This window comes from Convolutriloba macropyga, chromosome 2 (assembly GCF_964194025.1).
Source record: "Convolutriloba macropyga chromosome 2, txConMacr16.3, whole genome shotgun sequence".
NCBI classification, from domain to species: domain Eukaryota; kingdom Metazoa; phylum Xenacoelomorpha; order Acoela; family Convolutidae; genus Convolutriloba; species Convolutriloba macropyga.
In genome coordinates this window covers 308,966-324,425 of record NC_134469.1, presented here as the reverse complement: position 1 = coordinate 324,425, position 15,460 = coordinate 308,966, and the positions used below count along the sequence as shown (strand labels likewise).

General features: G+C 34.6%; 1 protein-coding gene across 2 annotated transcripts in view; it reads left to right on the top strand.

Annotated features, from left to right (window-relative positions):
- Positions 1–804: 804 nt before the first annotated feature.
- The window catches only part of LOC142335042 (uncharacterized), a 71,400-nt gene continuing 56,744 nt past the window's right edge, over positions 805–15,460 (top strand). For both annotated transcript variants that reach the window (XM_075383369.1, XM_075383368.1), the window contains exon 1: positions 805–1,080. In XM_075383369.1, coding sequence (XP_075239484.1) covers positions 837–1,080 — 244 coding nt within the window. In that variant the 5' untranslated portion in view covers positions 805–836. The remainder of the gene's footprint in view (positions 1,081–15,460) is intronic.

Genomic DNA, 15,460 nt, shown 5'->3' with positions numbered 1-15,460 from the left:
ACTTACTACTTATATTTCATTTTCTCTTTAATTTAATGTTCAGCACTTGGTTCTTGGATCAAATATTTTGCAACCCTTTTTAAAAGCTTTGCTGAGTTTCTTGCTTTGCAAAATGTGTTGTTAGGCAGAACAGTATGGTCAACTGTTTTTTTTTCAAAATTACCAATGATGGCTTTTCGACAAGACACTCATTTTCGCTAATGTAGCCCCCCCCCCAAGATTATTGCCCACATTTGGAATATTTACATTACGATGTATGGGGGGCTGTCTTTCTTGCTAAGTCAAGTTATATTAAGGCCGGAAAGTTGGCAAAAAATCCAATGGATGCGGGATTTTTTAAAAAGCTTATGCTGCTTCACTTGCGTTATTTACCAAATAAATGAAGATTGATGTAGGAATTTTGGCCTCTCCATATTTGTTGTGCGTAATGCTACGAGCAAAAGTGGTTGTTAACAGAAAAATACGTCAAAAATCCAATCAAACAGATGATATGTCAATTTTATTTTGTAATAATAGGTTTATTGGAAAACTGTTGAAAAAAATTTTCAGTAATCAATGAACACTATTTTTTCGTACGACAGTTGTATTAACGCATGCAATAAACACGCACACTGCTGATAAGAACACATTAGACTAGTACTGTTTTGGAAAGTTGGCCTGGTTTCAATCCATTAATTAATAACTGGATACTTCAAAAAGCAGTAGTCTAATACAATCTTAGAGCAGTTCACGCTTGTTTAATAATGGACAAGAGTACAAATTACTTCTCCAAAAATTTGTCAATTTTTTCCCACCACAATCTCACCAAAAGTCAATTTTGGAAACCAACTGTGTGTATGATTGATGTTCATTTTGGTCTAAGATCTTTGAGCAGAGAGAACGAAAGAGAAGTAGAAGATAGAGGTTTAATTTATTTAGATGAACCAACTGTCCAAATAGAGAGAAGTCAATTATTTATTATCGTCTTCACAATGTACTCATACCAACAACAACAACAACAACAACAACAACAACAACAACAACAACAACAACAACAACAACCAGATCATCAACAAACACCCACTATGAGCCAGAGCACAGGTGGGCTCACTTCTAACCATTAACAATTTATTTTGCATCCCCTCAGAACCCTCAAATGTCGTGAACATGTATGGGTTGCAGTGCTGTTGTTGTAGTTTTACCCGAGTTTATGTATTATAGAAAGAAGTACCTCTGATCACACCAGACTTTTCAGGCTGTCCAGACACTGTAAATTAGGTAGAGATTGGTTCTCATCACATCAACTTAAATTTATAGGACCTGTGAAATAAAGAAGGGGTAAATTAATTGGTTCTTTCCCATTATAGCTCCGCAACGAAATTATAGCGCCATTATGGTACAATTACCATGAGGGGGTTATAGGTTATAAGAACACGAACCTAGGGGGATAATGGAATACACTCGATTCATTAATAGTACCGGAACGGTAGAAGTAAATCTTGCAAGATTTCTCTGCGTTAATAAAGACGCAATGCCCACAAAACTGTCCATTACAATTACCTACCCTAGTCGAGACCTGGAATTATGAAAAGACCTATTAATTCCAGGTGGGGGGGGGGGGGTAAATATTGAATTAAATTACATGGTCAAGGACCCTAGTTAAAGTCTAGATTAATTCTTTTCATAGTTCCATCCAAATTCTTTTCATAAACCTTCATCCAGCCAAATTCTTTTCATATACAAACCTGTGTCCATCCAAATTCTTTTCATAAACCTTCATCCAGCCAAATTCTTTTCATATACAAACCTGTGTCCATCCAAATTCTTTTCATATACAAACCTGTGTCCATCCAAATTCTTTTCATATACAAACCTGTGTCCATCCAAATTCTTTTCGTATACAAACCTGTGTCCATCCAAATTCTTTTCATAAACCATTAAATGGTGCTTTCTCGCGGTTCATGGGTACTTTTAACCTGAGTTTTGAGTACCCTGTATGTATAAATGTAGCATCAAATGCACCACAAACAAGTCTAAATAGTATGAAAAATCAGGACAATAGGTTTCGTGGATCAGATTAGGTCATACAGACCAACTCATGACCCTAGTGTGTCCTTTAAAGAAACAAATGAAAAAATTACCTGTGAAGAAGCTGCTGAAAATTATAATACAAAGCCCAACATCAAAAAAGACATATAAAACAACATCTAACAACAACACACACACATACAAACACGCACACACAAACAGACACAGTGAAAAAATCGGGGAAAGCCCATAAGGCATCGGGAACGTTTTTGGCGACAAAAACTGGTTTTCTATACCAATTTTTTAGGAACAGACATTTTTTTTTCTATACAAGCTAAACCAAAAATTGTTTTTGCACTACGACCCACACAAAAAGTGGGACTCCTACGTTGGTTTTCGTTAGCTTTCGACAACTCTAAGATCCGATTGAAGAAAAAGCGGTTTTAAAATAAAATTTTCAAATAAGCGAAAAATCCAACTAAGAGACCAACTTTTTTTCTATACAAGCTAAACCACAAATTGTTTTTGCACTACAACCCCCACAAAAAGTGGGACTCCTACGTTGGTTTTCGTTAGCTTTCGACATCTCTAAGATCCGATTGAAGAAAAAGCGGTTTTAAAATAAAATTTTCAAATAAGCGAAAAATCCAACTAAGAGACCAACTTTTTTTTCTATACAAGCTAAACCAAAAATTGTTTTTGCACTACGACCCACACAAAAAGTGGGACTCCTACGTTGGTTTTCGTTAGCTTTCGACAACTCTAAGATCCAATTGAAGAAAAAGCGGTTTTAAAATAAAATTTTCAAATAAGCGAAAAATCCAACTAAGAGACCAACTTTTTTTCTATACAAGCTAAACCAAAAATTGTTTTTGCACTAAGACCCGAACAAAAAGTGGGACTCCTACGTTGGTTTCCGTTAGCTTTCGACAACTCTAAGATCCGATTGAAGAAAAAGCGGTTTTAAAATAAAATTTTCAAATAAGCGAAAAATCCAACTAAGAGACCAACTTTTTTTCTATACAAGCTAAACCAAAAATTGTTTTTGTACTACGACCCACACAAAAAGTGGGACTCCTACGTTGGTTTTCGTTAGCTTTCGACAACTCTAAAATCCGATTGAAGAAAAAGCGGTTTTAAAATAAAATTTTCAAATAAGCGAAAAATCCAACTAAGAGACCAACTTTTTTTCTATACAAGCTAAACCAAAAATTGTTTTTGCACTACGACCCACACAAAATGTGGGACTTCTACGTTGGTTTTCGTTAGCTTTCGGCAACCCTAAGACCCGATTGAAGAAAAAGCGGTTTTAAAATAAAATTTTCAAATAAGCGAAAAATCCAACTAAGAGACCAACTTTTTTTCTATACAAGCTAAACCAAAAATTATTTTTGCACTACGACCCACACAAAAAGTGGGACTCGTACGTTGGTTTTCGTTAGCTTTCGACAACCCTAAGATCCGATTGAAGAAAAAGCGGTTTTAAAATAAAATTTTCAAATAAGCGAAAAATCCAACTAAGAGACCAACTTTTTTTCTATACAAGCTAAACCAAAAATTGTTTTTGCACTACAACCCACACAAAAAGTGGGACTCCTACGTTGGTTTTCGTTAGCTTTCAACAACTCTATGATCCGATTGAAGAAAAAGTGGTTTTAAAGTAAAATTTTCAAATAAGCGAAAAATCCAACTAAGAAACCAACTTTTTTTCTGTACAAGCTAAACCAAAAATTGTTTTTGCACTACGACCCACACAAAAAGTGGGACTCCTACGTTGGTTTTCGTTAGCTTTCGACAACTCTAAGATCCGATTAAAGAAAAAGCGGTTTTAAAATAAAATTTTCAAATAAGCGAAAAATCCAACTAAGAGACCAACTTTTTTTCTATACAAGCTAAACCAAAAATTGTTTTTGCACTACGACCCACACAAAAAATGGGACTCCTACGTTGGTTTTCGTTAGCTTTCGACAACTCTAAGATCCGATTGAAGAAAAAGCGGTTTTAAAATAAAATTTTCAAATAAGCGAAAAATCCAACTAAGAGACCAACTTTTTTTTCTATACAAGCTAAACCAAAAATTGTTTTTGCACTACGACCCACACAAAAAGTGGGACTCCTACGTTGGTTTTCGTTAGCTTTCGACAACTCTAAGATCCAATTGAAGAAAAAGCGGTTTTAAAATAAAATTTTCAAATAAGCGAAAAATCCAACTAAGAGACCAACTTTTTTTCTATACAAGCTAAACCAAAAATTGTTTTTGCACTAAGACCCGAACAAAAAGTGGGACTCCTACGTTGGTTTCCGTTAGCTTTCGACAACTCTAAGATCCGATTGAAGAAAAAGCGGTTTTAAAATAAAATTTTCAAATAAGCGAAAAATCCAACTAAGAGACCAACTTTTTTTCTATACAAGCTAAACCAAAAATTGTTTTTGCACTACGACCCACACAAAAAGTGGGACTCCTACGTTGGTTTTCGTTAGCTTTCGACAACTCTAAAATCCGATTGAAGAAAAAGCGGTTTTAAAATAAAATTTTCAAATAAGCGAAAAATCCAACTAAGAGACCAACTTTTTTTCTATACAAGCTAAACCAAAAATTGTTTTTGCACTACGACCCACACAAAATGTGGGACTTCTACGTTGGTTTTCGTTAGCTTTCGGCAACCCTAAGACCCGATTGAAGAAAAAGCGGTTTTAAAATAAAATTTTCAAATAAGCGAAAAATACAACTAAGAGACCAACTTTTTTTCTATACAAGCTAAACCAAAAATTATTTTTGCACTACGACCCACACAAAAAGTGGGACTCGTACGTTGGTTTTCGTTAGCTTTCGACAACCCTAAGATCCGATTGAAGAAAAAGCGGTTTTAAAATAAAATTTTCAAATAAGCGAAAAATCCAACTAAGAGACCAACTTTTTTTCTATACAAGCTAAACCAAAAATTGTTTTTGCACTACAACCCACACAAAAAGTGGGACTCCTACGTTGGTTTTCGTTAGCTTTCGACAACTCTATGATCCGATTGAAGAAAAAGTGGTTTTAAAGTAAAATTTTCAAATAAGCGAAAAATCCAACTAAGAAACCAACTTTTTTTCTGTACAAGCTAAACCAAAAATTGTTTTTGCACTACGACCCACACAAAAAGTGGGACTCCTACGTTGGTTTTCGTTAGCTTTCGACAACTCTAAGATCCGATTAAAGAAAAAGCGGTTTTAAAATAAAATTTTCAAATAAGCGAAAAATCCAACTAAGAGACCAACTTTTTTTCTATACAAGCTAAACCAAAAATTGTTTTTGCACTACGACCCACACAAAAAATGGGACTCCTACGTTGGTTTTCGTTAGCTTTCGACAACTCTAAGATCCGATTGAAGAAAAAGCGGTTTTAAAATAAAATTTTCAAATAAGCGAAAAATCCAATTAAGAGACCAACTTTTTTTCTATACAAGCTAAACCAAAAATTGTTTTTGCACTACGACCCACACAAAAAGTGGGACTCCTACGTTGGTTTCCGTTAGCTTTCGACAATTCTAAGATCCGATTGAAGAAAAAGCGGTTTTAAAATAAAATTTTCAAATAAGCGAAAAATCCAACTAAGAGACCAACTTTTTTTTTATACAAGCTAAACCAAAAATTGTTTTTGCACTACAACCCACACAAAAAGTGGGACTCCTACGTTGGTTTTCGTTAGCTTTCGACATCTCTAAGATCCGATTGAAGAAAAAGCGGTTTTAAAATAAAATTTTCAAATAAGCGAAAAATCCAACTAAGAGACCAACTTTTTTTTCTATACAAGCTAAACCAAAAATTGTTTTTGCACTACGACCCACACAAAAAGTGGGACTCCTACGTTGGTTTTCGTTAGCTTTCGACAACTCTAAGATCCAATTGAAGAAAAAGCGGTTTTAAAATAAAATTTTCAAATAAGCGAAAAATCCAACTAAGAGACCAACTTTTTTTCTATACAAGCTAAACCAAAAATTGTTTTTGCACTAAGACCCGAACAAAAAGTGGGACTCCTACGTTGGTTTCCGTTAGCTTTCGACAACTCTAAGATCCGATTGAAGAAAAAGCGGTTTTAAAATAAAATTTTCAAATAAGCGAAAAATCCAACTAAGAGACCAACTTTTTTTCTATACAAGCTAAACCAAAAATTGTTTTTGCACTACGACCCACACAAAAAGTGGGACTCCTACGTTGGTTTTCGTTAGCTTTCGACAACTCTAAAATCCGATTGAAGAAAAAGCGGTTTTAAAATAAAATTTTCAAATAAGCGAAAAATCCAACTAAGAGACCAACTTTTTTTCTATACAAGCTAAACCAAAAATTGTTTTTGCACTACGACCCACACAAAATGTGGGACTTCTACGTTGGTTTTCGTTAGCTTTCGGCAACCCTAAGACCCGATTGAAGAAAAAGCGGTTTTAAAATAAAATTTTTAAATAAGCGAAAAATCCAACTAAGAGACCAACTTTTTTTCTATACAAACTAAACCAAAATTTGTTTTTGCACTACGACCCACACAAAAAGTGGGACTCCTACGTTGGTTTTCGTTAGTTTTCGACAACTCTAAGATCCGATTGAAGAAAAAGCGGTTTTAAAATAAAATTTTCAAATAAGCGAAAAATCCAACTAAGAAACCAACTTTTTTTCTATACAAGCTAAACCAAAAATTGTTTTTGCACTACGACCCACACAAAAAGTGGGACTCCTACGTTGGTTTTCGTTAGCTTTCGACAACTCTAAGACCCGATTGAAGAAAAAGCGGTTTTAAAATAAAATTTTCAAATAAGCGAAAAATCCAACTAAGAGACCAACTTTTTTCTATGCAAGCTAAACCAAAAATTGTTTTTGCACTACGACCCACACAAAAAGTGGGACTACTACGTTGGTTTCCGTTAGCTTTCGACAACTCTAAGATCCGATTGAAGAAAAAGCGGTTTTAAAATAAAATTTTCAAATAAGCGAAAAATCCAACTAAGAGACCAACTTTTTTTCTATACAAGCTAAACCAAAAATTGTTTTTGCACTACGACCCACACAAAAAATGGGACTCCTACGTTGGTTTTCGTTAGCTTTCGACAACTCTAAGATCCGATTGAAGAAAAAGCGGTTTTAAAATAAAATTTTCAAATAAGCGAAAAATCCAACTAAGAGACCAACTTTTTTTCTATACAAGCTAAACCAAAAATTGTTTTTGTACTACGAGCCACACAAAAAGTGGGACTCCTACGTTGGTTTTCGTTAGCTTTCGACAACTCTAAGATCCGATTGAAGAAAAAGCGGTTTTAAAATAAAATTTTCAAATAAGCGAAAAATCCAACTAAGAAACCAACTTCTTTTCTATACAAGCTAAACCAAAAATTGTTTTTGCACTACGACCCACACAAAAAGTGGGACTCCTACGTTGGTTTTCGTTAGCTTTCGACAACTCTAAGATCCGATTGAAGAAAAAGCGGTTTTAAAATAAAATTTTCAAATAAGCGAAAAATCCAACTAAGAAACCAACTTTTTTTCTATACAAGCTAAACCAAAAATTGTTTTTGCACTACGACCCACACAAAAAGTGGGACTCCTACGTTGGTTTTTGTTAGCTTTCGACAACTCTAAGACCCGATTGAAGAAAAAGCGGTTTTAAAATAAAATTTTCAAATAAGCGAAAAATCCAACTAAGAGACCAACTTTTTTCTATGCAAGCTAAACCAAAAATTGTTTTTGCACTACGACCCACACAAAAAGTGGGACTACTACGTTGGTTTCCGTTAGCTTTCGACAACTCTAAGATCCGATTGAAGAAAAAGCGGTTTTAAAATAAAATTTTCAAATAAGCGAAAAATCCAACTAAGAGACCAACTTTTTTTCTATACAAGCTAAACCAAAAATTGTTTTTGCACTACGACCCACACAAAAAATGGGACTCCTACGTTGGTTTTCGTTAGCTTTCGACAACTCTAAGATCCGATTGAAGAAAAAGCGGTTTTAAAATAAAATTTTCAAATAAGCGAAAAATCCAACTAAGAGACCAACTTTTTTTCTATACAAGCTAAACCAAAAATTGTTTTTGTACTACGAGCCACACAAAAAGTGGGACTCCTACGTTGGTTTTCGTTAGCTTTCGACAACTCTAAGATCCGATTGAAGAAAAAGCGGTTTTAAAATAAAATTTTCAAATAAGCGAAAAATCCAACTAAGAAACCAACTTCTTTTCTATACAAGCTAAACCAAAAATTGTTTTTGCACTACGACCCACACAAAAAGTGGGACTCCTACGTTGGTTTTCGTTAGCTTTCGACAACTCTAAGATCCGATTGAAGAAAAAGCGGTTTTAAAATAAAATTTTCAAATAAGCGAAAAATCCAACTAAGAGACCAACTTTTTTTCTATACAAGCTAAACCAAAAATTGTGTTTGCACTACGACCCACACAAAAAGTGGGACTCCTACGTTGGTTTCCGTTAGCTTTCGACAACTCTAAGATCCGATTGAAGAAAAAGCGGTTTTAAAATAAAATTTTCAAATAAGCGAAAAATCCAACTAAGAGACCAACTTTTTTTCTATACAAGCTAAACCAAAAAATGTTTTTGCACTACGACCCACACAAAAAATGGGACTCCTACGTTGGTTTTCGTTAGCTTTCGACAACTCTAAGATCCGATTGAAGAAAAAGCGGTTTTAAAATAAAATTTTCAAATAAGCGAAAAATCCAACTAAGAGACCAATTTTTTTCTATACAAGCTAAACCAAAAATTGTTTTTGCACTACAACCCACACAAAAAGTGGGACTCCTACGTTGGTTTTCGTTAGCTTTCGACAACTCTAAGATCCGATTGAAGAAAAAGCGGTTTTAAAATAAAATTTTCAAATAAGCGAAAAATACAACTAAGAAACCAACTTTTTTTCTATACAAGCTAAACCAAAAATTGTTTTTGCACTACGACCCACACAAAAAGTGGGACTCCTACGTTGGTTTTTGTTAGCTTTCGACAACTCTAAGATCCGATTGAAGAAAAAGCGGTTTTAAAATAAAATTTTCAAATAAGCGAAAAATCCAACTAAGAGACCAACTTTTTTTCTATACAAGCTAAACCAAAAATTGTTTTTGCACTACGACCCACACAAAAAGTGGGACTCCTACGTTGGTTTCCGTTAGCTTTCGACAACTCTAAGATCCGATTGAAGAAAAAGCGGTTTTAAAATAAAATTTTCAAATAAGCGAAAAATCCAACTAAGAGACCAACTTTTTTTCTATTCAAGCTAAACCAAAAATTGTTTTTGCACTACGACCCACACAAAAAATGGGACTCCTACGTTGGTTTTCGTTAGCTTTCGACAACTCTAAGATCCGATTGAAGAAAAAGCGGTTTTAAAATAAAATTTTCAAATAAGCGAAAAATCCAACTAAGAAACCAACTTTTTTTCTATACAAGCTAAACCAAAAATTGTTTTTGCACTACGACCCACACAAAAAGTGGGACTCTTACGTTGGTTTTCGTTAGCTTTCGACAACTCTAAGATCCGATTGAAGAAAAAGCGGTTTTAAAATAAAATTTTCAAATAAGCGAAAAATCCAACTAAGAGACCAACTTTTCTTTCTATACAAGCTAAACCAAAAATTGTTTTTGCACTACAACCCACACAAAAAGTGGGACTCCTACGTTGGTTTCCGTTAGCTTTCAACAACTCTAAGATCCGATTGAAGAAAAAGCGGTTTTAAAATAAAATTTTCAAATAAGCGAAAAATCCAACTAAGAGACCAACTTTTTTTCTATACAAGCTAAACCAAAAATTAATTTTGCACTACGACCCACACAAAAAGTGGGACTCCTACGTTGGTTTTCGTTAGCTTTTGGACAACTCTAAGATCCGATTGAAGAAAAAGCGGTTTTAAAATAAAATTTTCAAATAAGCGAAAAATACAACTAAGAGACCAACTTTTTTTCTATACAAGCTAAACCAAAAATTGTTTTTGCACTAAGACCCACACAAAAAGTGGGACTCCTACGTTGGTTTTCGTTAGCTTTCGACAACTCTAAGATCCGATTGAAGAAAAAGCGGTTTTAAAATAAAATTTTCAAATAAGCGAAAACTCAACTAAGAGACTAACTTTTTTTCTATGCAAGCTAAACCCAAAATTGTTTTTGCACTAGAACCCACACAAAAAGTGGGACTCCTACGTTGGTTTTCGTTTGCTTTCGACAACTCTAAGATCAGTTTGAAAAAAAAGACGTTTTTAAAAAATATATTTTCAAATAAGCGAAAAACTCAACTAAGAGAATAACTTTTTTTTCTACACAAGCTAAACCAAAAATTGTTTTTGCACTACAACCCACACAAAAAGTGGGACTCCTACGTTGGTTTTCGTTAGCTTTCGACAACTCTAAGATCCGATTGAAGAAAAAGCGGTTTTAAAATAGAATTTTCAAATAAGCGAAAAATCCAACTAAGAAACCAAATTTTTTCTATACAAGCTAAACCAAAAATTGTTTTTGCACTACGACCCACACAAAAAGTGGGACTCCTACGTTGGTTTTCGTTAGCTTTCGACAACTCTAAGATCCGATTGAAGAAAAAGCGGTTTTAAAATAAAATTTTCAAATAAGCGAAAAATCCAACTAAGAGACCAACTTTTTTTCTATTCAAGCTAAACCAAAAATTGTTTTTGCAATACGACCCACACAAAAAGTGGGACTCCTACGTTGGTTTCCGTTAGCTTTCAACAACTCTAAGGTCCGATTGAAGAAAAAGCGATTTTAAAATAAAATTTTCAAATAAGCGAAAAATCCAACTAAGAGACCAACTTTTTTTCTATACAAGCTAAACCAAAAATTGTTTTTGCACTACGACCCACACAAAAAATAGGACACCTACGTTGGTTTTCGTTAGCTTTCGACAACTCTAAGATCCGATTGAAGAAAAAGCGGTTTTAAAATAAAATTTTCAAGTAAGCGAAAAATCCAACTAAGAGACCAACTTTTTTTCTATACAAGCTAAACCAAAAATTGTTTTTGCACTACAACCCACACAAAAAGTGGGACTCCTACGTTGGTTTTCGTTAGCTTTCGACAACTCTAAGATCCGATTGAAGAAAAAGCGGTTTTAAAATAAAATTTTCAAATAAGCGAAAAATCCAATTAAGAGACCAACTTTTTTTCTATACAAGCTAAACTAAAAACTGTTTTTGCACTACGACCCACACAAAAAGTGGGACTCCTACGTTGGTTTTCGTTAGCTTTCGACAACTCTAAGATCCCATTGAAGAAAAAGCGGTTTTAAAATAAAATTTTCAAATAAGCGAAAACTCAACTAAGAGACTAACTTTTTTTCTATGCAAGCTAAACCCAAAATTGTTTTTGCACTAGAACCCACACGAAAAGTGGGACTCCTACGTTGGTTTTCGTTTGCTTTCGACAACTCTAAGATCAGATTGAAAAAAAAGACGTTTTTAAAAAATATATTTTCAAATAAGCGAAGAACTCAACTAAGAGACTAACTTTCTTTTCTATACAAGCTAAACCAAAAATTGTTTTTGCACTAGGACCCACACAAAAAGTGGGACTCCTACGTTGCTTTTCGTTAGCTTTCGACAACTCTAAGATCCGATTGAAAAAAAAGACGTTTTAAAATAAAATTTTCAAATAAGCGAAAAATCCAACTAAGAGACCAACTTTTTTTCTATACAAGCTAAACCAAAAATTGTTTTTGCACTACGACCCACACAAAAAATAGGACACCTACGTTGGTTTTCGTTAGCTTTCGACAACTCTAAGATCCGATTGAAGAAAAAGCGGTTTTAAAATAAAATTTTCAAATAAGCGAAAAATCCAACTAAGAGACCAACTTTTTTTCTATACAAGCTAAACCAAAAATTGTTTTTGCACTACAACCCACACAAAAAGTGGGACTCCTACGTTGGTTTTCGTTAGCTTTCGACAACTCTAAGATCCGATTGAAGAAAAAGCGGTTTTAAAATAAAATTTTCAAATAAGCGAAAAATCCAATTAAGAGACCAACTTTTTTTCTATACAAGCTAAACTAAAAACTGTTTTTGCACTACGACCCACACAAAAAGTGGGACTCCTACGTTGGTTTTCGTTAGCTTTCGACAACTCTAAGATCCCATTGAAGAAAAAGCGGTTTTAAAATAAAATTTTCAAATAAGCGAAAACTCAACTAAGAGACTAACTTTTTTTCTATGCAAGCTAAACCCAAAATTGTTTTTGCACTAGAACCCACACAAAAAGTGGGACTCCTACGTTGGTTTTCGTTTGCTTTCGACAACTCTAAGATCAGATTGAAAAAAAAGACGTTTTTAAAAAATATATTTTCAAATAAGCGAAGAACTCAACTAAGAAACTAACTTTTTTTTCTATACAAGCTAAACCAAAAATTGTTTTTGCACTAGGACCCACACAAAAAGTGGGACTCCTACGTTGCTTTTCGTTAGCTTTCGACAACTCTAAGATCCGATTGAAAAAAAAGACGTTTTAAAATAAAATTTTCAAATAAGCGAAAAACTCAACTAAGAGACTAACTTTTTTTCTATACAAGCTAAACCAAAAATTGTTTTTGCACGAGGACCCAAACAAAAAGTTGGACTCCTACAAATTAAAAAAAACCACGATGTCCCCAATAATAGCCGCTATCGCTTCGCGGCTATTAAAAAGACGTCTTAAAATAAAATTTTCAAATGACCGATAAACCTCAATTGAGAAACTTTTTATGATTTACTACACCAATTTTTTTTGGACTAGAATGTACACAAAAATGAGACTTGTACGTTGATTAATTTTAGAAAAACAAAAATATTGAGTGCAAATTGAATTAATTATACTAAAGAAGAACAGTTAAAGTTGGCAAAGTACCAAACATATGGAAAAATCTGATCTGTTAACAATCAAAGAAACCAAAGTTTTTGCAACAACTTTAGTTTAAGTATCGCTAATCGTGCTCAAAGTGCCTCAACATTGTTACAAGAGTTAACTCGTCTTCTAAATAGATTGGAAAAAGTTTGTTCGAATTTGCTTTAGTAGGAAATCGAATAATCTTATCGCTTTCTTTCACAACGTATCCAAAAACTGGACACGGTACTGGCTGACGATTTTTCAGCAATCTGAGACGCTTTTTAATATCAAAAATTCTCAGAAATAATCCTTGAATGCCATCTTCTTCGAAAAAAAACTGACCTCGCCAACAAAAGTTTCATTTATTTCGACAGACACGAATCTATCAGCAGCTCTTCCTCTACAATAAGCAGTTGATGATAAATAAAATGTCAGAATTTTCATTCGGCAGAACAAACGCGAACTAGATTTTTGTTTCTAAATTCCTCGGAAACTTTTGACTCTACGAAACCAAAGCTATCGTTGAAAGCTTTTTCTGACCATCAGGGAAAAATTGGCCCAAATTTTCGTCTATTAGGTTTAATCCAGACAAAACTCTTCGTCTCAAGAACCTGGAAGTCATCAGTTCGCAATGATTTACAGTACCCGTCAGGGGAGCAATCAGCCAATGATTTGCGCTTTCAAACATCGATGCGGATGTTGTGAAGAGGGGGCCATAACTTTTAGCTTGCTACGCAAGGTGTCGGAGCAAATGAAAGTTTATAGATTCAAATTTGCCTGTTTTTTCGCTCATACTTAAGCAAAATTCGTTCAACAGCTCGTCGCATAATTTGATTTCTTCTGCCCTATCATATAAAACTCGAACAGCAAAGACAAGCTTATTCAAGTCATCAGCATCGCTCAATCGATCCTCCCCAAAAAAAAACTTGGGAAAAGAACCGGTGCCAAGTAGAGTAGATGAATTTTGAACTCCTTGGCTTTGAAATTGGACAACTCACTATACGGTCGAATTTTTCTCGTAAACTCCTTGGGAGCTTCAACTTTGCGTAAGATATCATTAAGTTCCGTCTTTCTGTCTGTTCGTAGTCTAACGTAATAAAAAGATAGAAGGTCTTTTGAAACACCTAACATCAGCTGATGCATGACATCAATCGGCGAAGTGAGAGGCTGATTAGGAATGACCGAGAAAATTGAACTCCGACCTTTCACCCCTTGTGTCAAAATTTCGAAATCAGAGTAGCGACCATGTTTTGCTTTTAGGCGTTCCTGACTGCCATCTTCTAAAGCACGAAGATTATCTAAGTATGAATCGAGAGATCTCAATTCAATTTTTTCATCATGCGGGTAAAAATGCGCTCCATTCTTATGATACCCTCGTTGCTTACATATGGTACAGCCATAGTATCCATTGCATTGCTTCATGTTCAAAACTTTGGATTTTCCGATTAGGTCTGATAAGAAGAAGAGGGGACAAAACTTTACTTTGATGCTTCTGTTTTGAAATCTTACTTTTTCTACCACAGCTAGTTCTGTCTTCAGATAATCAAAAATATCATTAAAGTTGGGATGACCAACTCCCACAAAGAGTGCAGCCAGAGCAATGTTTTTAAAAGATTGACGTAAAATCGGCGGTAGGTCTGCTATAGCAATAAACAGAGGCCACGCTGATGTGGCTGGAGACTTGGAAACGGATGCGCCATCACAATTTATAACAAGTATTATCTCAACAAAATTGTTGTCTATCTTCAGCTGTGGTAGTCTAATATCTGTACCTGAAATTTTGTTTTCAGCGTGACTCACTATTTTTGAAACATTCTGCTCAACAATTTCACATAAGGTGACTCGAAAGTTCAAAAAAACAATTTCTCCCTCGTCAATGATCTTTTTTGAATGCAAAAGCGTTTCAGATTCTTGTTTCAATTGTTTGAGAAGCGTTCTGGGTGCAACACAGTTCGAACCAAATAAGGCCTGATCTCTTTTCAGAAGATCAATCAAAAGTAGATCCGGTCCATTATATTGTGCCACAATCGAAAGAATTGAAGCAGCTAAGTTGCCGGATGAAACAGGTATCATTTCAGAGATTTTTTCTTCATGCTGTTGCAGAGTTGTTACTGCCTGTTGTGATGTTTCTCCACTAAAATTCCCTACGTCTTCATCTGAGTTACTTAAATTTTCATCACTAGATGCATCTTCGCGAGAGGGCAAAATTTCTTCTTCTGTCTGATCCAACTCTTCCACTTCTTTATATTGCGACAAAAACTCATAATTATCATCTGATAGCACGTTCGGCACTAAAACTTGGTTAATTTTGTCGTCTTTGAATGACTGAATGCTTAGGTTTGAACCCTCATCAAAAAACTGAATGAAACTTTGCAACTCATTTGTCGAAGACTTCTCTTCAACAACTTGAATTCTCGGCAGAGATCGTCTGAACTTTTTTATTTGCGTCAAATTTTTCTCATTGTTTTTGGCATGCAGATCAGAATGCCCACATAGACAATCGCAATTTCCTACCCCAAAAACGTCTTCGTTATAAAAAGTACAGAGCTCTTCATTAGGTGGAATTGGACGAAGAGCACGGAGCCTGACACAATGTCTTCCACGAAATCCTC